This window comes from Oncorhynchus kisutch, linkage group LG25, assembly GCF_002021735.2.
Source record: "Oncorhynchus kisutch isolate 150728-3 linkage group LG25, Okis_V2, whole genome shotgun sequence".
Classification (NCBI taxonomy): Eukaryota; Metazoa; Chordata; class Actinopteri; order Salmoniformes; family Salmonidae; genus Oncorhynchus; species Oncorhynchus kisutch.
The window spans coordinates 42,812,569-42,834,778 of record NC_034198.2 but is presented as its reverse complement, the minus strand read 5'-3'; the positions used below and the strand labels follow the sequence as shown (position 1 = coordinate 42,834,778).

General features: G+C 48.0%; 1 protein-coding gene across 1 annotated transcript in view; it reads left to right on the top strand.

Annotated features, from left to right (window-relative positions):
- LOC116357493 (calcium uniporter protein, mitochondrial-like) overlaps positions 1-19,879 on the top strand; it is a 78,063-nt gene extending 58,184 nt beyond the window's left edge. Inside the window, exons 2-3 of the mRNA XM_031805243.1 lie at positions 17,255-17,353; positions 19,408-19,879. Of these exons, the coding sequence (XP_031661103.1) occupies positions 17,255-17,353; positions 19,408-19,437 (129 nt within the window). The 3' untranslated portion in view covers positions 19,438-19,879. The remainder of the gene's footprint in view (positions 1-17,254; positions 17,354-19,407) is intronic.
- Positions 19,880-22,210: the final 2,331 nt, after the last annotated feature.

The window sequence follows — 22,210 nt, the reverse complement described above, 5'->3', positions numbered from 1 at the left end:
CTAGAAATATACAATCAGCTTTTATGACGCTGATAAAGATGGCACATTTACAGACGGTCCCTAACTGTACTAGAAATACAATCAGCTTTTATGATGCTGATAAAGATGGCACCTTTACATACATACTTTACTAACTGTGGTTGAAATACTATCAGCTTTACAGACAGTATTTCTATACCACGGTTAGGGACCATCTGTAAAGGTGCCATCTTTATCAGCGTCATAAAAGCTGATGGTCCCTAACCGTGGTATAGAAATACTATGAGCTTTTATGACGCTGATAAAAATGGCACCTTTACAGACGGTCCCTAACCGCACATTCATTCTCAAGATGCTGAACGGAAGAAAAAAAATCATATTTCTTCACTCCGAGTCAAAATGTATACTTTTACTGCAATAAATGCTTAATTCTGCAGGAGAATCGCTATACAAATTATCACAAACATAGCTATCATCCTCTAATGACAGAAACACCTCTCTGTAGCCTATAGATATGAATGAGACAGTTATGGATTGTGAATGCATTGTTTTCTCTTTATGCGTTCTGCCCACCCTTCATCCACACAATATTTCATGACCCCAAATCCGCCCACCCCGCTTCTCTAACTGCTGGCTTTGAGTCCACCCGCGCGTTACTTGTGTGTGTGTGTGTGAGGTAGCATAGTGTGTGTGTGAGGTAGCATAGTGTGTGTGTGAGGTAGCATAGTGTGTGTGTGTGTGAGGTAGCATAGTGTGTGTATGTGTGAGGTAGCATAGTGTGTGTGTGTGAGGTAGCATAGTGTGTGTGTGAGGTAGCATAGTGTGTGTGTGTGTGAGGTACCATAGTGTGTGTGTGAGGTAGCATAGTGTGTGTGTATGTGAGGTAGCATAGTGTGTGTGTGAGGTAGCATAGTGTGTGTGTGAGGTAGCATAGTGTGTGTGTGTGTGAGGTAGCATAGTGTGTGTGTGAGGTAGCATAGTGTGTGTGTGAGGTAGCATAGTGTGTGTGTGAGGTAGCATAGTGTGTGTGTGAGGTAGCATAGTGTGTGTGTGAGGTAGCATAGTGTGTGTGTGAAGTAGCATAGTGTGTGTGTGAGGTAGCATAGTGTGTGTGTGAGGTAGCATAGTGTGTGTGTATGTGAGGTAGCATAGTGTGTGTGTATGTGAGGTAGCATAGTGTGTGTGTGAGGTAGCATAGTGTGTGTGTGTGTGAGGTACCATAGTGTGTGTGTGAGGTAGCATAGTGTGTGTGTGAGGTAGCATAGTGTGTGTGTGAGGTAGCATAGTGTGTGTGTGAGGTAGCATAGTGTGTGTGTGTGTGAGGTAGCATAGTGTGTGTGTATGTGAGGTAGCATAGTGTGTGTGTATGTGAGGTACCATAGTGTGTGTTGTGAGGTAGCATAGTGTGTGTGTGAGGTAGCATAGTGTTGTGTGTGAGATAGCATAGTGTGTGTGTGAGGTAGCATAGTGTGTGTGTGAGGTAGCATAGTGTGTGTGTATGTGAGGTAGCATAGTGTGTGTGTGAGGTAGCATAGTGTGTGCGTGAGGTAGCATAGTGTGTGTGTGTGTGTGAGGTAGCATAGTGTGTGTGTGAGGTAGCATAGTGTGTGTGTGAGGTAGCATAGTGTGTGTGTGAGGTAGCATAGTGTGTGTGTGAGGTAGCATAGTGTGTGTGTGAGGTAGCATAGTGTGTGTGTGTGTGAGGTAGCATAGTGTGTGTGTATGTGAGGTAGCATAGTGTGTGTGTGAGGTAGCATAGTGTGTGTGTGAGGTAGCATAGTGTGTGTGTGAGGTAGCATAGTGTGTGTGTGTGTGAGGTAGCATAGTGTGTGTGTATGTGAGGTAGCATAGTGTGTGTATGTGAGGTAGCATAGTGTGTGTTGTGAGGTAGCATAGTGTGTGTGTGAGGTAGCATAGTGTGTGTGTGAGGTAGCATAGTGTGTGTGTGAGGGTAGCATAGTGTGTGTGTTGAGGTAGCATAGTGTGTGTGTGAGGTAGCATAGTGTGTGTGTGAGGTAGCATAGTGTGTGTGTGAGGTAGCATAGTGTGTGTGTGAGGTAGCATAGTGTCTGTGTGAGGTAGCATAGTGTCTGTGTGAGGTAGCATAGTGTGTGTGGTGAGGTAGCATAGTGTGTGTGTGAGGTAGCATAGTGTGTGTGTGAGGTAGCATAGTGTGTGTGTGTGTGAGGTAGCATAGTGTGTGTGTGTGTGAGGTAGCATAGTGTCTGTGTGAGGTAGCATAGTGTCTGTGTGAGGTAGCATAGTGTGTGTGTGAGGTAGCATAGTGTGTGTGTGAGGTAGCATAGTGTGTGTGTGAGGTAGCATAGTGTGTGTGTGAGGTAGCATAGTGTGTGTGTATGTGAGGTAGCATAGTGGTGTGTATGTGAGGTAGCATAGTGTGTGCGTGAGGTAGCATAGTGTGTGTGTGTGTGAGGTAGCATAGTGTGTGTGTGTGAGGTAGCATAGTGTGTGTGTGTGAGGTAGCATAGTGTGTGTATGTGTGAGGTAGCATAGTGTGTGTGTGAGGTAGCATAGTGTGTGTGTGAGGTAGCATAGTGTGTGTGTGAGGTAGCATAGTGTGTGTGTGAGGTAGCATAGTGTGTGTGTGAGGTAGCATAGTGTGTGTGTGAGGTAGCATAGTGTGTGTGTGAGGTAGCATAGTGTGTGTGTGTGTGAGGTAGCATAGTGTGTGTGTATGTGAGGTAGCATAGTGTGTGTGTATGTGAGGTAGCATAGTGTGTGCGTGAGGTAGCATAGTGTGTGTGTGTGTGAGGTAGCATAGTGTGTGTGTGTGAGGTAGCATAGTGTGTGTGTGTGAGGTAGCATAGTGTGTGTATGTGTGAGGTAGCATAGTGTGTGTGTGAGGTAGCATAGTGTGTGTGTGAGGTAGCATAGTGTGTGTGTGAGGTAGCATAGTGTGTGTGTGTGTGTTTATTTTCGCGTGACTTACTAACCTGTGTATCTCTCTCTGAGGACTAGAGGAAGGGAGAGAGGGTGACGTTGAGAGAGAGACAGACAGAGAGAGATTTGTTGTTTTGCACTTTATATATTCACTTTGTATGTTGTCTACCTCACTTGCTTTGGCAATGTTAACACATGTTTCCCATGCCAATAAAGCCCTTGAATTGAATTGAATTGAGAGAGAGAGAGAGAGAGAGAGAGAGAGAGAGAGAGAGAGACAGAGAGAGAGATGCCAGAGGGAATAGTCTCACGATTCACAAATATGGTCATTAGTTTCTCAGAACAGAGGGGGAAACTAAATGTTCTCCTAGGTGTATAGCTAAGTCTCTTTCTCTCTCTCTCTCTCACTCTCAGACTTAACTACACACCTAAGAGAACATTTAGTTTCCCCTCTCTGTTCTGAGAAACGAATGACCATATTAGTGAATCGTGAGACTATTCCCTCTGGCATATCTCTCTCTCTCTCTCTCTCTCTCTCTCTCTCTCGGGAAAGGGAGAGAGAGATTCATGCTCCTTTCAAGCATTATAAATTCTTGCTGTAACAGATGGACAGACAGGTCTGCTCTATGTGTTGTACTGAGCTACCTGTCTCTGTTATGTATCATCACCCTCCTGGTTGAGAAGGTCAACCACTGAGCATTCTGGGGAGATTAGAACCATTCGTCTCCCAGGAACATTCTGTCACAGCCTGAACAGTTTTCCCCCCTCGTCCCAAAGAGGAGAGAGACATTTCTGTGTGCTTGTTTAGTGGAAGCAGGCTATAGGTACGAGTGACTGTCTGTGTGTGTGTTGTTTTTATGAATGAAGTGAGTCTCTAAACCTCCTCGATTCATCTACTACCTGTCTGTCCCAGATGGCACCCTATTCCCTTTAAAAATAAACTTAACCCAAAGGTTGCTAGATCGAATCCCCGAGCTGACAAGGTAAAAATCTGTCGTTCTGCCCCTGAACAAGGCAGTTAACCCCACTGTTCCCAGGCCGTCATTGAAAAATAAGAATTTGTTCTTAACTGACTTGGTTAAATAAAGGTAAAATAAAAACAATTATAATACCAAAAAGAACCCCACGGGCCCTGGCTAAAAAGAACCCCAGGAGCCCTGGCTAAATAGAACCCCAGGGGCCCTGGCTAAAAAGAACCCCAGGGGCCCTGGCTAAATAGAACCCCAGGGGCCCTGGCTAAAAAGAACCCCAGGGGCCCTGGCTAAATAGAACCCCAGGGGCCCTGGCTAAAAAGAACCCCACAGGCCCTGGCTAAATAGAACCCCACGGGCCCTGGCTAAAAAGAACCCCACAGGCCCTGGCTAAATAGAACCCCACGGGCCCTGGCTAAAAAGAACCCCACGGGCCCTGGCTAAATAGAACCCCACGGGCCCTGGCTAAATAGAACCCCACGGGCCCTGGCTAAAAAGAACCCCACGGGCCCTGGCTAAATAGAACCCCCACGGGCCCTGGCTAAAAAGAACCCCACGGGCCCAGGCTAAATAGAACCCCACAGGCCCTGGCTAAATAGAACCCCACGGGCCCTGGCTAAATAGAACCCCACGGGCCCTGGCTAAAAAGAACCCCACGGGCCCAGGCTAAATAGAACCCCACAGGCCCTGGCTAAATAGAACCCCACGGGCCCTGGCTAAATAGAACCCCACGGGCCCTGGCTAAATAGAACCCCACGGGCCCAGGCTAAATAGAACCCCACAGGCCCTGGCTAAATAGAACCCCACGGGCCCTGGCTAAAAAGAACCCCAGGGGCCCAGGCTAAATAGAACCCCACGGGCCCAGGCTAAAAAGAACCCCACAGGCCCTGGCTAAATAGAACCCCACAGGCCCTGGCTAAATAGAACCCCACGGGCCCTGGCTAAATAGAACCCCACGGGCCCAGGCTAAAAAGAACCCCACAGGCCCTGGCTAAATAGAACCCCACGGGCCCTGGCTAAATAGAACCCCACGGGCCCAGGCTAAAAAGAACCCCACGGGCCCAGGCTAAAAAGAACCCCACGGGCCCTGGCTAAATAGAACCCCACGGGCCCTGGCTAAATAGAACCCCACGGGCCCTGGCTAAATAGAACCCCACGGGCCCTGGCTAAATAGAACCCTACGGGCCCTGGCTAAATAGAACCCCACGGGCCCTGGCTAAATAGAACCCCACGGGCCCTGGCTAAATAGAACCCTACGGTCCCTGGCTAAATAGAACCCCATGGGCCCTGGCTAAATAGAACCCTACGGGCCCTGGCTAAATAGAACCCTACGGGCCCCACGGGCCCTGGCTAAATAGAACCCCATGGGCCCTGGCTAAATAGAACCCCATGGGCCCTGGCTAAATAGAACCCTACGGTCCCTGGCTAAATAGAACCCCATGGGCCCTGGCTAAATAGAACCCTACGGGCCCTGGCTAAATAGAACCCTACGGGCCCCACGGGCCCTGGCTAAATAGAACCCCACAACTCCTGGCTAAATAGAACCCCACGGACCCTGGCTAAATAGAACCCCACGGGCCCTGGCTAAATAGAACCCCATGGGCCCTGGCTAAATAGAACCCCACGGGCCCTGGCTAAATAGAACCCTACGGCCCCATGGGCCCTGGCAAAATAGAACCCTACGGGGCCCCACGGTACCTGGCTAAATAGAACCCCACGGTCCCTGGCTTAATAGAACCCCAGGGGCCCTGGCTAAAAAGAACCCCACAGGCCCAGGCTAAAAAGAACCCCACAGGCCCTGGCTAAATAGAACCCCACAGGCCCTGGCTAAATAGAACCCCACGGGCCCTGGCTAAATAGAACCCTACGGGCCCTGGCTAAATAGAACCCCACGGGCCCTGGCTAAATAGAACCCCATGGGCCCTGGCTAAATAGAACCCTACGGTCCCTGGCTAAATAGAACCCCAGGGGTCCTGGCTAAATAGAACCCCATGGGCCCTGGCTAAATAGAACCCTACGGCCCCTGGCTAAATAGAACCCCAGGGGTCCTGGCTAAATAGAACCCCAGGGGTCCTGGCTAAATAGAACCCCATGGGCCCTGGCTAAATAGAACCCCATGGGCCCTGGCTAAATAGAACCCTACGGGCCCTGGCTAAATAGAACCCTACGGGCCCCACCGGCCCTGGCTAAATAGAACCCCACAAGTCCTGGCTAAATAGAACCCCACGGACCCTGGCTAAATAGAACCCCACAGGCCCTGGCTAAATAGAACCCCATGGGCCCTGGCTAAATAGAACCCCACGGGCCCTGGCTAAATAGAACCCTACGGCCCCATGGGTCCTGGCAAAATAGAACCCTACGGGGCCCCACGGTACCTGGCTAAATAGAACCCCACGGGCCCTGACTAAATAGAACCCTACGGGCCCCATGTAACCTGGCTAAATAGAACCCCACGGACCCTGGCTAAATAGAACCCCACGGGCCCTTGCTAAATAGAACCCTACGGCCCCTGGCTAAATAGAACCCTACGGGCCCCACGGGCCCTGGCTAAATAGTACCCTACGGGCCCCACAGGCCCTGGCTAAATTGAACCCCACGGACCCTGGCTAAATAGAACCCCACGGGCCCTTGCTAAATGGAACCCTACGGGCCCTGGCTAAATAGTACCCTACGGGCCCCACGGGCCCTGGCTAAATAGAACCGTACGGGCCCTGGCTAAATAGAACCCCACGGGCCCTGGCTAAATAGAACCCCACGGGCCCTGGCTAAATACGTCCCCACGGGCCCTTGCAAAATAGAACCCTACGGGCCCTGGCTAAATAGAGCCCTACGGGCCCTGGCTACATAGAACCCTACGGGCCCCACGGTACCTGGCTAAATAGAACCCCACGGTCCCTGGCTAAATAGAACCCCACGGTCCCTGGCTAAATAGAACCCTATGGGCCCCATGTAACCTGGCTAAATAGAACCCCACAGACCCTGGCTAAATAGAACCCCACGGGCCCTGGCTAAATAGAACCCCACGGGCCCTGGCTAAATAGAACCCCACGGGCCCTGGCTAAATACGGTTTGCTAACGTTTTGCTCCGAGTTTGCTAGCGTTTTGCTCCGAGTTTGCTAGCGTTTCGCTCCGAGTTTGCTAGCGTTTCGCTCCGAGTTTGCTAGCGTTTCGCTCCGAGTTTGCTAGCGTTTCGCTCCGAGTTTGCTAGCGTTTCGCTCCGAGTTTGCTAGCGTTTTGCTAGCATTGGCACATACTGTAGCGTTAGCACATGGCATCATAAATTAATCAATCAAGCGGTACTGGAGAGGCGGGTCGAGGTCCAAGGGGCTTCTAAACAGCTACTACCCCCAAGCCAGGAGACATCCAATCAAATGGCTACCCAGACTATCTGCACCCCCCTTCTATGCTGCTACTCTCTGTTTATTATCTATGCATAATCACTTTAATAACTCTACCTACATGTACATATTACCTCAATTACCTTGAATAACCGGACATTGACTCTGTACCGGTAGTATGCCTCCACATTGACTCTGTACCGGTACCCCCTGTATATAGCTCTCCACATTGACTCTGTACCGGTACCCCCTGTATATAGCCTCCACATTGACTCTGTACCGGTACCCCCTGTATATAGCCTCACATTGACTCTGTACCGGTACCCCCTGTATATAGCCTCCACATTGACTCTGTACCGGTACCCCCTGTATATAGCCTCCACATTGACTCTGTACCGGTACCCCCTGTATATAGCCCTCCACATTGACTCTGTACCGGTACCCCCCTGTATATAGCCTCCACATTGAACTCTGTACCGGTACCCCCTGTATATAGCCTCCACATTGACTCTGTACCGGTACCCCCTGTATATAGCCTCCACATTGACTCTGTACCGGTACCCCCTGTATATAGCCTCCACATTGACTCTGTACCGGTACCCCCTGTATATAGCCTCCACATTGACTCTGTACCGTACCCCCTGTATATAGCCTCCACATTGACTCTGTACCGGTACCCGCTGTATATAGCCTCCACATTGACTCTGTACCGGTACCCCCCTGTATATAGCCTCCACATTGACTCTGTACCGGTACCCCCTGTATATAGCCTCCACATGACTCTGTACCGGTACCCCCTGTATATAGCCTCCACATTGACTCTGTACCGGTACCCCCTGTATATAGCCTCCACATTGACTCTGTACCGGTACCCCCTGTAGATAGCCTCCACATTGACTCTGTACCGTACCCCCTGTATATAGCCTCCACATTGACTCTGTACCGGTAACACCCTGTATATAGCCTCCACATTGACTCGTACCGGTACTCCCCTGTATATAGCCTCCACATTGACTCGTACCGGTACCCCCTGTATATAGCCTCCACATTGACTCTGTACCGGTACCCCCTGTATATAGCCTCCACATTGACTCTGTACCGGTACCCCCTGTATATAGCCTCCACATTGACTCGTACCGGTACCCCCTGTATATAGCCTCCACATTGACTCTGTACCGTAACACCCTGTATATAGTCTCCACATTGACTCTGTACCAGGTACCCCCTGTATATAGCCTCCACATTGACTCTGTACCGGTACCCCCTGTATATAGCCTCCACATTGACTCTGTACCGGTACCCCCTGTATATAGCCTCCACATTGACTCTGTACGGTACCCCCTGTATATAGCCTCCACATTGACTCTGTACCGGTACCCCCTGTATATAGCCTCCACATTGACTCTGTACCGTAACACCCTGTATATAGCCTCCACATTGACTCTGTACCGGTACCCCCTGTATATAGCCTCCACATTGACTCTGTACCGGTACCCCCTGTATATAGCCTCCACATTGACTCTGTACCGGTACCCCCTGTATATAGCCTCCACATTGACTCTGTACCGGTACCCCCTGTATATAGCCTCCACATTGACTCTGTACCGGTACCCCCTGTATATAGCCTCCACATTGACTCTGTACCGGTACCCCCTGTATATAGCCTCCACATTGACTCTGTACCGGTACCCCCTGTATATAGCCTCCACATTGACTCTGTACCGGTACCCCCTGTATATAGCCTCCACATTGACTCTGTACCGGTACCCCCTGTATATAGCCTCCACATTGACTCTGTACCGGTACCCCCTGTATATAGCCTCCACACTGACTCTGTACCGGTACCCCCTGTATATAGCCTCCACACTGACTCTGTACCGGTACCCCCTGTATATAGCCTCCACACTGACTCTGTACCGGTACCCCCTGTATATAGCCTCCACATTGACTCTGTACCGGTACCCCCTGTATATAGCCTCCACATTGACTCTGTACCGGTACCCCCTGTATATAGCCTCCACATTGACTCTGTACCGGTACCCCCTGTATATAGCCTCCACATTGACTCTGTACCGGTACCCCCTGTATATAGCCTCCACATTGACTCTGTACCGGTACCCCCTGTATATAGCCTCCACATTGACTCTGTACCGGTACCCCCTGTATATAGCCTCCACATTGACTCTGTACCGGTACCCCCTGTATATAGCCTCCACATTGACTCTGTACCGTAACACCCTGTATATAGCCTCCACATTGACTCTGTACCGGTACCCCCTGTATATAGCCTCCACATTGACTCTGTACCGGTACCCCCTGTATATAGCCTCCACATTGACTCTGTACCGGTACCCCCTGTATATAGCCTCCACATTGACTCTGTACCGGTACCCCCTGTATATAGCCTCCACATTGACTCTGTACCGGTACCCCCTGTATATAGCCTCCACATTGACTCTGTACCGGTACCCCCTGTATATAGCCTCCACATTGACTCTGTACCGGTACCCCCTGTATATAGCCTCCACATTGACTCTGTACCGGTACCCCCTGTATATAGCCTCCACATTGACTCTGTACCGGTACCACCTGTATATAGCCTCCACATTGACTCTGTACCGGTACCCCCTGTATATAGTCTCCACATTGACTCTGTACCGGTACCCCCTGTATATAGCCTCCACACTGACTCTGTACCGGTACCCCCTGTATATAGCCTCCACATTGACTCTGTACCGGTACCCCCTGTATATAGCCTCCACACTGACTCTGTACCGGTACCCCCTGTATATAGCCTCCACATTGACTCTGTACCGGTACCCCCTGTATATAGCCTCCACATTGACTCTGTACTGGTACCCCCTGTATATAGCCTCCACATTGACTCTGTACCGGTACCCCCTTTATATAGCCTCCACATTGACTCTGTACTGGTACCCCCTGTATATAGCCTCCACATTGACTCTGTACCGGTACCCCCTGTATATAGCCTCCACATTGACTCTGTACTGGTACCCCCTGTATATAGCCTCCACATTGACTCTGTACTGGTACCCCCTGTATATAGCCTCCATATTGACTCTGTACCGTAACACCCTGTATATAGCCTCCACATTGACTCTGTACCGGTACCCCCTGTATATAGCCTCCACATTGACTCTGTACTGGTACCCCCTGTATATAGCCTCCACATTGACTCTGTACTGGTACCCCCTGTATATAGCCTCCACATTGACTCTGTACTGGTACCCCCTGTATATAGCCTCCACATTGACTCTGTACCGATACCCCCTGTATATAGCCTCCACATTGACTCTGTACCGGTACCCCCTGTATATAGCCTCCACATTGACTCTGTACCGTAACACCCTGTATATAGCCTCCACATTGACTCTGTACCGGTACCCCCTGTATATAGCCTCCACATTGACTCTGTACTGGTACCCCCTGTATATAGCCTCCACATTGACTCTGTACTGGTACCCCCTGTATATAGCCTCCACATTGACTCTGTACTGGTACCCCCTGTATATAGCCTCCACATTGACTCTGTACCGATACCCCCTGTATATAGCCTCCACATTGACTCTGTACCGGTACCCCCTGTATATAGCCTCCACATTGACTCTGTACCGGTACCCCCTGTATATAGCCTCCACATTGACTCTGTACCGGTACCCCCTGTATATAGCCTCCACATTGACTCTGTACAGGGACCCCCTGTATATAGCCTCCACATTGACTCTGTACCGGTACCCCCTGTATATAGCCTCCACATTGACTCTGTACCGGTACCCCCTGTATATAGCCTCCACATTGACTCTGTACCGGTACCCCCTGTATATAGCCTCATTATTGTTATTTTCTGCTGCTCTTCAATTATTTGTTACTTTTATTTGTACCTTAAGAATATATATATATTTTTGAAACTGCATTGTTGGTTAAGGGCTTGTCAGTCAACATTTCACTGTAAGGTCTGTTGTATTTGGCGCATGTGACAAATACAATTGGATTTGATTTGATTCCATTATTAGAAGTGACCAGTGATTCCATGTCTATAGGGCCAGTGATTCCATGTGTATAGGGCCAGTGTTTCCATGTGTATAGGGCCAGTGATTCCATGTCTATAGGGCCAGTGATTCCATGTCTATAGGGCCAGTGATTCCATGTCTATAGGACCGGTGATTCCATGTCTATAGGACCGGTGATTCCATGTGTATAGGGCCAGTGATTCCATGTCTATAGGGCCAGTGATTCCATGTGTATAGGGCCGGTGATTCCATGTCTATAGGACCGGTGATTCCATGTCTATAGGGCCAGTGATTCCATGTGTATATGGCCAGTGATTCCATGTCTATAGGACCGGTGATTCCATATGTATTGGGCCAGTGATTCCATGTCTATAGGACCAGTGATTCCATGTCAAATCAAAATCAAATCAAATCAAATCAAATTTATTTATATAGCCCTTCGTACATCAGCTGATATCTCAAAGTGCTGTACAGAAACCCAGCCTAAAACCCCAAACAGCAAGCAATGCAGGTGTAGAAGCACGGTGGCTAGGAAAAACTCCCTAGAAATGCCAATACCTAGGAAGAAACCTAGAGAGGAACCAGGCTATGTGGGGTGGCCAGTCCTCTTCTGGCTGTGCCGGGTGGAGATTATAACAGAACATGGCCAAGATGTTCAAATGTTCATAAATGACCAGCATGGTCGAATAATAATAAGGCAGAACAGTTGAAACTGGAGCAGCAGCACAGTCAGGTGGAAGTTGAAACTGGAGCAGCAGCATGGCCAGGTGGACTGGGGACAGCAAGGAGTCATCATGTCTATAGGGCCAGTGATTCCATGTCTATAGGGCCAGTGATTCCATGTGTATTCGGCCAGTGATTTCATGTCTATAGGACCAGTGATTCCATGTGTATATGGCCAGTGATTCCATGTCTATAGGGCCAGTGATTCCATGTCTATAGGGCCAGTGATTCCATGTCTATAGGGCCAGTGATTCCATGTCTATAGGACCAGTGATTCCATGTGTATATGGCCAGTGGTTCCATGTCTATAATGCCAGTGATTCCATGTCTATAGGGCCAGTGATTCCATGTCTATAGGGCCAGTGATTCCATGTCTATAGGGCCAGTGATTCCATGTCTATAGGACCAGTGATTCCATGTCTATAGGGCCAGTGATTCCATGTCTATAGGGCCAGTGATTCCATGTCTATAGGGTCAGTGATTCCATGTGTATATGGCCAGTGATTTCATGTCTATATGGTCAGTGATTCCATGTCTATAGGGCCAGTGATTCCATGTCTATAGGGTCAGTGATTCCATGTGTATAGGGCCAGTGATTCCATGTCTATAGGGTCAGTGATTCCACGTGTATAGGGTCAGTGATTCCACGTGTATAGGGCCAGTGATTCCATGTCTATAGGGTCAGTGATTCCATGTGTATAGGGCCAGTGATTCCATGTCTATAGGGTCAGTGATTCCATGTCTATAGGGTCAGTGATTCCATGTGTATAGGGCATGCATTCATTTGGCGTAATCTGTATCATTTTAGGTACCTGCAGTTCAGTGTTGTGGCACTGTAACGTTGCCCAATCAGAGGGCTGTAAGAAAACACAAAAGGATCAGATATGGGACAAAAGGCAGGAATACAGCCGGTGAGGGGTTAATATAGCCCCCGTTCCTGTTGTAGTGGTGAGGGGTTAATATAGGGGTTAATATAGGGGTTAATATAGCCCCCTGTTGTAGTGGTGAGGGGTTAATATAGCCCCCGTTCCTGTTGTAGCGGTGAGGGGTTAATATAGCCCCCTGTTGTAGTCGTGAGGGGTTAATATAGCCCCCGTTCCTGTTGTAGTGGTGAGGGGTTAATATAGCCCCCGTTCCTGTTGTAGTGGTGAGGGGTTAATATAGGGGTTAATATAGGGGTTAATATAGCCCCCGTTCCTGTTGTAGTGGTGAGGGGTTAATATAGGGGTTAATATAGCCCCCGTTCCTGTTGTAGTGGTGAGGGGTTAATATAGGGGTTAATATAGGGGTTAATATAGGGGTTAATATAGCCCCCGTTCCTGTTGTAGTGGTGAGGGGTTAATATAGGGGTTAATATAGGGGTTAATATAGCCCCCGTTCCTGTTGTAGTGGTGAGGGGTTAATATAGGGGTTAATATAGGGGTTAATATAGGGGTTAATATAGCCCCGTTGTAGTCGTGAGGGGTTAATATAGCCCACGTTCCTGTTGTAGTGGTGAGGGGTTAATATAGCCCCCGTTCCTGTTGTAGTGGTGAGGGGTTAATATAGCCCCCGTTCCTGTTGTAGTGGTGAGGGGTTAATATAGGGGTTAATATAGGGGTTAATATAGCCCCCGTTCCTGTTGTAGTGGTGAGGGGTTAATATAGCCCCCGTTCCTGTTGTAGTGGTGAGGGGTTAATATAGCCCCCGTTCCTGTTGTAGTGGTGAGGGGTTAATATAGGGGTTAATATAGGGGTTAATATAGCCCCGTTGTAGTCGTGAGGGGTTAATATAGCCCCCGTTCCTGTTGTAGTGGTGAGGGGTTAATATAGCCCCCGTTCCTGTTGTAGTGGTGAGGGGTTAATATAGGGGTTAATATAGCCCCGTTGTAGTCGTGAGGGGTTAATATAGGGGTTAATATAGGGGTTAATATAGCCCCCTGTTGTAGTCGTGAGGGGTTAATATAGCCCCCGTTCCTGTTGTAGTGGTGAGGGGTTAATATAGCCCCCGTTCCTGTTGTAGTGGTGAGGGGTTAATATAGGGGTTAATATAGGGGTTAATATAGGGGTTAATATAGCCCCGTTGTAGTCGTGAGGGGTTAATATAGCCCCCGTTCCTGTTGTAGTGGTGAGGGGTTAATATAGCCCCCGTTCCTGTTGTAGTGGTGAGGGGTTAATATAGCCCCCGTTCCTGTTGTAGTGGTGAGGGGTTAATATAGGGGTTAATATAGCTCCCGTTCCTGTTGTAGTGGTGAGGGGTTAATATAGGAGTTAATATAGGGGTTAATATAGGGGTTAATATAGCCCCGTTGTAGTCGTGAGGGGTTAATATAGCCCACGTTCCTGTTGTAGTGGTGAGGGGTTAATATAGCCCCCGTTCCTGTTGTAGTGGTGAGGGGTTAATATAGCCCCCGTTCCTGTTGTAGTGGTGAGGGGTTAATATAGGGGTTAATATAGGGGTTAATATAGCCCCCGTTCCTGTTGTAGTGGTGAGGGGTTAATATAGCCCCCGTTCCTGTTGTAGTGGTGAGGGGTTAATATAGCCCCCGTTCCTGTTGTAGTGGTGAGGGGTTAATATAGGGGTTAATATAGGGGTTAATATAGCCCCGTTGTAGTCGTGAGGGGTTAATATAGCCCCTGTTCCTGTTGTAGTGGTGAGGGGTTAATATAGCCCCTGTTCCTGTTGTAGTGGTGAGGGGTTAATATAGGGGTTAATATAGCCCCGTTGTAGTCGTGAGGGGTTAATATAGGGGTTAATATAGGGGTTAATATAGCCCCCTGTTGTAGTCGTGAGGGGTTAATATAGCCCCCGTTCCTGTTGTAGTGGTGAGGGGTTAATATAGCCCCCGTTCCTGTTGTAGTGGTGAGGGGTTAATATAGGGGTTAATATAGCTCCCGTTCCTGTTGTAGTGGTGAGGGGTTAATATAGGAGTTAATATAGGGGTTAATATAGGGGTTAATATAAGGGTTAATATAGCCCCGTTGTAGTCGTGAGGGGTTAATATAGCCCCCGTTCCTGTTGTAGTGGTGAGGGGTTAATATAGCCCCGTTCCTGTTGTAGTGGTGAGGGGTTAATATAGGGGTTAATATAGGGGTTAATATAGCCCCCTGTTGTAGTGGTGAGGGGTTAATATAGCCCCCGTTCCTGTTGTAGTGGTGAGGGGTTAATATAGCCCCCGTTCCTGTTGTAGTGGTGAGGGGTTAATATAGCCCCCGTTCCTGTTGTAGTGGTGAGGGGTTAATATAGCCCCCGTTCCTGTTGTAGTCGTGAGGGGTTAATATAGCCCCCGTTCCTGTTGTAGTGGTGAGGGGTTAATATAGCTCCCCGTTCCTGTTGTAGTCGTGAGGGGTTAATATAGCCCCCGTCCCTGTTGTAGTCGTGAGGGGTTAATATAGCCCCCGTCCCTGTTGTAGTCGTGAGGGGTTAATATAGCTCCCGTTCCTGTTGTAGTCGCGAGTGGTTAATATAGCCCCCTGTTGTAGTCGTGAGGGGTTAATATAGCCCCCGTCCCTGTTGTAGTCGTGAGGGGTTAATATAGCCCCCTGTTGTAGTCGTGAGGGGTTAATATAGCCCCCGTCCCTGTTGTAGTCGTGAGGGGTTAATATAGCCCCCTGTTGTAGTCGTGAGGGGTTAATGTAGCCCCCTGTTTTAGTCGTGAGGGTTAATATAGCCCCCTGTTTTAGTGGTGAGGGGTTAATATAGCCCCCTGTTGTAGTGGTGAGGGGTTAATATAGCCCCCTGTTTTAGTGGTGAGGGGTTAATATAGCCCCCTGTTGTAGTGGTGAGGGGTTAATATAGCCCCCTGTTTTAGTGGTGAGGGGTTAATATAGCCCCCTGTTGTAGTGGTGAGGGGTTAATATAGCCCCCATTCCTGTTGTAGTCGTGAGGGGTTAATATAGCCCCCTGTTGTAGTCGTGAGGGGTTAATATAGCCCCCTGTTGTAGTCGTGAGGGTTTAATATAGCCCCCATTCCTGTTGTAGTTGTGAGGAGTTAATATAGTCCCCTGTTTTAGTGGTGAGGGGTTAATATAGTCCCCTGTTGTATACTAATTGATTTCTGCATCTTTCAGCTCAGAGAGAGATTAGATGTTTAATGTTTGAGGTATACTAATTGATTTCTGCATCTTTCAGCTCAGAGAGAGATTAGATGTTTAATGTTGGAGGTATACTAATTGATATCTGCATCTTTCAGCTCAGAGAGAGATTAGATGTTTAATGTTGGAGGTATACTAATTGATATCTGCATCTTTCAGCTCAGAGAGAGATTAGATGTTTAATGTTTGAGGTATACTAATTGATATCTGGATGGAAAATATTTATTTTAAGGAAATAATAGCTGGATACGTTTCCGGTACACCATTCTGACGGTTCTGTCACGGTTCTGACGGTTCTGTCACGGTCCTGACGGTTCTGTCACCGTTCTGACGGTTCTGTCACCATTCTGACGGTTCTGTCACGGTTCTGTCACCGTTCTGACGGTTCTGTTACCGTTCTGACGGTTCTGTCACCGTTCTGACGGTTCTGTCACGGTTCTGTCACTGTTCTGACGGTTCTGTCACCATTCTGACGGTTCTGTCACGGTTCTGTCACGGTTCTGACGGTTCTGTCACGGTTCTGACGGTTCTGTCACGGTTCTGACGGTTCTGACGGGTCTGTCATGGTTCTGACGGGTCTGTCATGGTTCTGACGGTTCTGTCACCGTTCTGATGGTTCTGTCACGGTTCTGTCACCGTTCTGATGGTTCTGTCACAGTTCTGATGGTTCTGACTCTTCTGTCACTGTTCTGATGGTTCTGTCACGGTTCTGATGGTTCTGACGGTTCTGTCACCGTTCTGACAGTTCTGTCACCGTTCTGACGGTTCTGTCACGGTTCTGACGGTTCTGTCACCATTCTGACGGTTCTGTCACGGTTCTGTCACCGTTCTGACAATTCTGTCACCGTTCTGACAATTCTGTCACGGTTCTGTCACGGTTCTGACGGTTCTGTCACGGTTCTGACGGTTCTGATGGTTCTGTCACCGTTCTGACGGTTCTGTCACGGTTCTGACGGTTCTGTCACGGTTCTGACGGTTTTGTCACCGTTCTGACGGTTCTGTCACCATTCTGACGGTTCTGACGGTTCTGTCACCGTTCTGACGGTTCTGTCACCGTTCTGACGGTTCTGTCACCGTTCTGACGGTTCTGTCACGGTTCTGACGGTTTTGTCACCGTTCTGACGGTTCTGTCACCATTCTGACGGTTCTGACGGTTCTGTCACCGTTCTGACGGTTCTGTCACCGTTCTGACGGTTCTGTCACCGTTCTGACTGTTGTTCTCTCCTCTCCCCCATCAGGACCAGCCTGTCAGGAGAACACATGTCCTGCGATCATCCTCCCGCTCTGCACTGTTCACCCAGCCTCCCACCAGCATCTCAACCACCCTCTCAACCCAGGTTAGTACTGCTGTGTGTGGGTGTGTGTGCAGTTGGAGGACTGGGGATAGTGGGTTGTGTGTTTCTAAGAGGGATGGGGTGGGTTGCACCAATATGAATGAACTCTTAAACTGACTTAAATTTAAAGATGTATCTATAAATCTTGTTCCAACAAACTTTAAACCTAGTTTCAAATTTAAATCCTAGTTAAATTGAATCCTTCATTTAAACTAAGTTTACGTTTGACTTAAAACCAAGATCAAATCTTGTTGTAAAATCTAATGTAAATGTAGTTTGGGGATTAAATCTAAACTGCCATTGGAGGGGAGGTCAAAGTTCATCAGATGTCTGTGTATGTGCTTTATATTTTCAGTGTGATTTAAACATTTCAGCTCTTGTGGTTTATCATCAACACAACTAGCCGGCTCATTTATTTGACCCAAAATTAAATGAATTAGATACTTTAGATGCGGTGAAAACTATCTTTGCTGGCTAGTGGTGACCAGGCCTGGATAGAACGCGAACATATCGCTATGGTGAACCCATTATGACACGTGTAACTAACCATACACTAGTGATTTAACCTTCGATTAAAATATTTCAAAATCAAGTGGTACAATACAACTCAGATTTTAATCCTAAACCTAGATTTTACAGTCTAGATTAGGTCTAATCTAAGATTCATTTAAACTAGGGGTTCCCAAAAAATGTTGGCCCCCCCGACCCCATTTTGAGATCCGAAAATTATTACGAGCCCAACCACGTGGAAAAACAATTATGTAATTGACAGTCAATGTTTATATTGTATATTTATTTGGAGCTATTACAGTCAATTAAAATACATTCTAACGTTATTTCTGAATGTCTTCTCAACTCACCATCACATATTTTTAATGTGGTGCTATGACAGTAAATTGCTAATTAGTCTGACTAGAAATTATCTCCCCAACCACTAATGAGATGGGGTTGCTTGATTCATGTCGCGTCGGAGCTTCTCAAAGGGGGACGCTGTCACATCCAACCTGGATCGATATTTGGTTTTAATGCAGAAGAGCATTGAATCCAGCTCCACACAGATATGAGCTGGTCGAAGGGTACCATGAGTTTTATGTTTTACTCCTGTCTCACCCTGCCATCCTTCTCAGACTCCTGTCTCACTGTGCCATCCCTCTCAGACTCCTGTCTCACTGTGCCATCCCTCTCAGACTCCTGTCTCACTGTGCCATCCCTCTCAAACCCTTGTCTCACCCTGCCATCCCTCCCAGACCCCTGTCTCACTGTGCCATCCCTCTCAGACTCCTGTCTCACCCTGCCATCCCTCTCAGACTCCTGTCTCACTGTGCCATCCCTCTCAGGCTCCTGTCTCACTGTGCCATCCCTCTCAGACTCCTGTCTCACTGTGCCATCCCTCTCAGACTCCTGTCTCACTGTGCCATCCCTCTCAGGCTCCTGTCTCACTGTGCCATCCCTCCTAGACTCCTGTCTCACTGTGCTTTCCCTCCTAGACTCCTGTCTCACTGTGCCATCCCTCTTAGACTCCTGTCTCACTGTGCCATCCCTCTTAGACTCCTGTCTCACTGTGCCATCCCTCTTAGACTCCTGTCTCACTGTGCCATCCCTCTTAGACTCCTGTCTCACTGTGCCATCCCTCTTAGACTCCTGTCTCACTGTGCCATCCCTCTTAGACTCCTGTCTCACTGTGCCATCCCTCCCAGACTCCTGTCTCACTGTGCCATCCCTCTTAGACTCCTGTCTCACCGTGCCATCCCTCCTAGACTCCTGTCTCACCGTGCCATCCCTCCCAGACTCCTGTCTCACTGTGCCATCCCTCTTAGACTCCTGTCTCACTGTGCCATCCCTCTTAGACTCCTGTCTCACCGTGCCATCCCTCCCAGACTCCTGTCTCACTGTGATTTCCCTCCTAGACTCCTGTCTCACTGTGCCATCCCTCTTAGACTCCTGTCTCACCGTGCCATCCCTCTTAGACTCCTGTCTCACTGTGCCATCCCTCTTAGACTCCTGTCTCACTGTGCCATCCCTCTTAGACTCCTGTCTCACTGTGCCATCCCTCTTAGACTCCTGTCTCACTGTGCCATCCCTCCTAGACTCCTGTCTCACCGTGGCAGTTGGGATCACCATCTCAATTGGCTCTGTTCTGGTTTTTCTGTGGCGAAGCTCAGGCATCGGAGGCAGAGGCTTCAAGTCAACATCAGAATCATCATCAGCAACGCCGATTTCAAGCTCACTATCCGATCCTCCATCCGTCTCCAAACTCATCAAAGTTTTGCAGCATTTGCAATGCTGTCAATACGTCCGTTCTTTGGTCTTGTCATTGTGAACTGCACACATTGTATGTTGTACTGATTTGACTCTCTCAGGGGAGATTATAAATCATTTCCTTTCATAGTAAAATAAATCCATTCTTCTTCATCATTACACTGTTGTTCTATATTCAGTCATCCTCATCATTCAGATTAACCACCCTCCTCATCATTCAGATTAACCACCCTCCTCATCATTCAGATTAACCACCCTCCTCATCATTCAGATTAACCACCCTCCTCATCATTCAGATTAACCACCCTCCTCATCATTCAGATTAACCACCCTCCTCATCATTCAGATTAACCACCCTCCTCATCATTCAGATTAACCACCCTCCTCATCATTCAGATTAACCACCCTCCTCATCATTCAGATTAACCACCCTCCTCATCATTCAGATTAACCACCCTCCTCATCATTCAGATTAACCACCCTCCTCATCATTCAGATTAACCACCCTCCTCATCATTCAGATTAACCACCCTCCTCATCATTCAGATTAACCACCCTCCTCATCATTCAGATTAACCACCCTCCTCATCATTCAGATTAACCACCCTCCTCATCATTCAGATTAACCACCCTCCTCATCATTCAGATTAACCACCCTCCTCATCATTCAGATTAACCACCCTCCTCATCATTCAGATTAACCACCCTCCTCATCATTCAGATTAACCACCCTCCTCATCATTCAGATTAACCACCCTCCTCATCATTCGGATTAACCACCCTCCTCATCATTCAGATTAACCACCCTCCTCATCATTCAGATTAACCACCCTCCTCATCATTCAGATTAACCACCCTCCTCATCATTCAGATTAACCACCCTCCTCATCATTCAGATTAACCACCCTCCTCATCATTCAGATTAACCACCCTCCTCATCATTCAGATTAACCACCCTCCTCATCATTCAGATTAACCACCCTCCTCATCATTCAGATTAACCACCCTCCTCATCATTCAGATTAACCACCCTCCTCATCATTCAGATTAACCACCCTCCTCATCATTCAGATTAACCACCCTCCTCATCATTCAGATTAACCACCCTCCTCATCATTCAGATTAACCACCCTCCTCATCATTCAGATTAACCACCCTCCTCATCATTCAGATTAACCACCCTCCTCATCATTCAGATTAACCACCCTCCTCATCATTCAGATTAACCACCCTCCTCATCATTCAGATTAACCACCCTCCTCATCATTCAGATTAACCACCCTCCTCATCATTCAGATTAACCACCCTCCTCATCATTCAGATTAACCACCCTCCTCATCATTCAGATTAACCACCCTCCTCATCATTCAGATTAACCACCCTCCTCATCATTCAGATTAACCACCCTCCTCATCATTCAGATTAACCACCCTCCTCATCATTCAGATTAACCACCCTCCTCATCATTCAGATTAACCACCCTCCTCATCATCCAGATGAATCACCCTTCTCATCATTCAGATGAATCACCCTTCTCATCATTCAGATGAATCACCCTCCTCATCATTCAGATCAACCACCCTCCTCATCATTCAGATGAATCACCCTCCTCATCATTCAGATGAATCACCCTCCTCATCATTCAGTTCATTGAAGTCACATGTTCCATTGTCAGCTTCTATCTGGTTTCTATCGCCCGGTCATCCATTGACAACAGAAAAAGCTTATTTTAATTTAAAGACGTTACTAGTTTTGGTTTCGTAGCCAGCGCATGTTCAATTTGACCACTGATAAGTGTAATATTGTCACTCGTCAGATTATTGTCAAATTTAATCTTGTCTACAGGCTAACTCTTATTATGTTTTGAAATTCGTTTCGGTGTAGCTTAGGTGTATTTTAGGTCTAGTGTCGGTGTAGTTTAGGTATAGTGTCGGTGTAGTTGGGGTGTAGTTTAGGTGTAGTGTCGGTGTAGTTTAGGTGTAGTTTAGGTGTAGTGTCGGTGTAGTGTCGGTGTAGTTTAGGTGTAGTGTCGGTGTAGTGTCTGTGTAGTTTAGGTGTGGTGTCGGTGTAGTGTCGGTGTAGTGCCGGTGTAGTTTAGGTGTAGTGTCGGTGTAGTAGTGTCGGTGTAGTGTCGGTGTAGTTTAGGTGTAGTGTCAGTGTACTGTCGGTGTAGTTTGGGTGTAGTGTCGGTGTAGTTTAGGTGTAGTTTAGGTGTAGTTTAGGTGTAGTGTCAGTGTAGTTTAGGTGTAGTGTCGGTGTAGTTTAGGTGTAGTGTCTGTGTAGTGTAGGTGTAGTTTAGGTGTAGTGTCGGTGTAGTTTAGGTGTAGTGTCGGTGTAGTGTCGGTGTAGTTTAGGTGTAGTGTCGGTGTAGTTTAGGTGTAGTGTCTGTGTAGTTTAGGTGTAGTGTCGGTGTAGTTTAGGTGTAGTGTCGGTGTAGTTTAGGTGTAGTGTCGGTGTAGTGTCGGTGTAGTTTAGGTGTAGTGTCGGTGTAGTTTAGGTGTAGTGTCGGTGTAGTGCGGTATAATTTAGGTGTAGTGTCAGTGTAGTTTTGGTGTAGTTTTGGTGTATTTTAGGTGTAGTTTAGGTGTAGTGTCAGTGTAG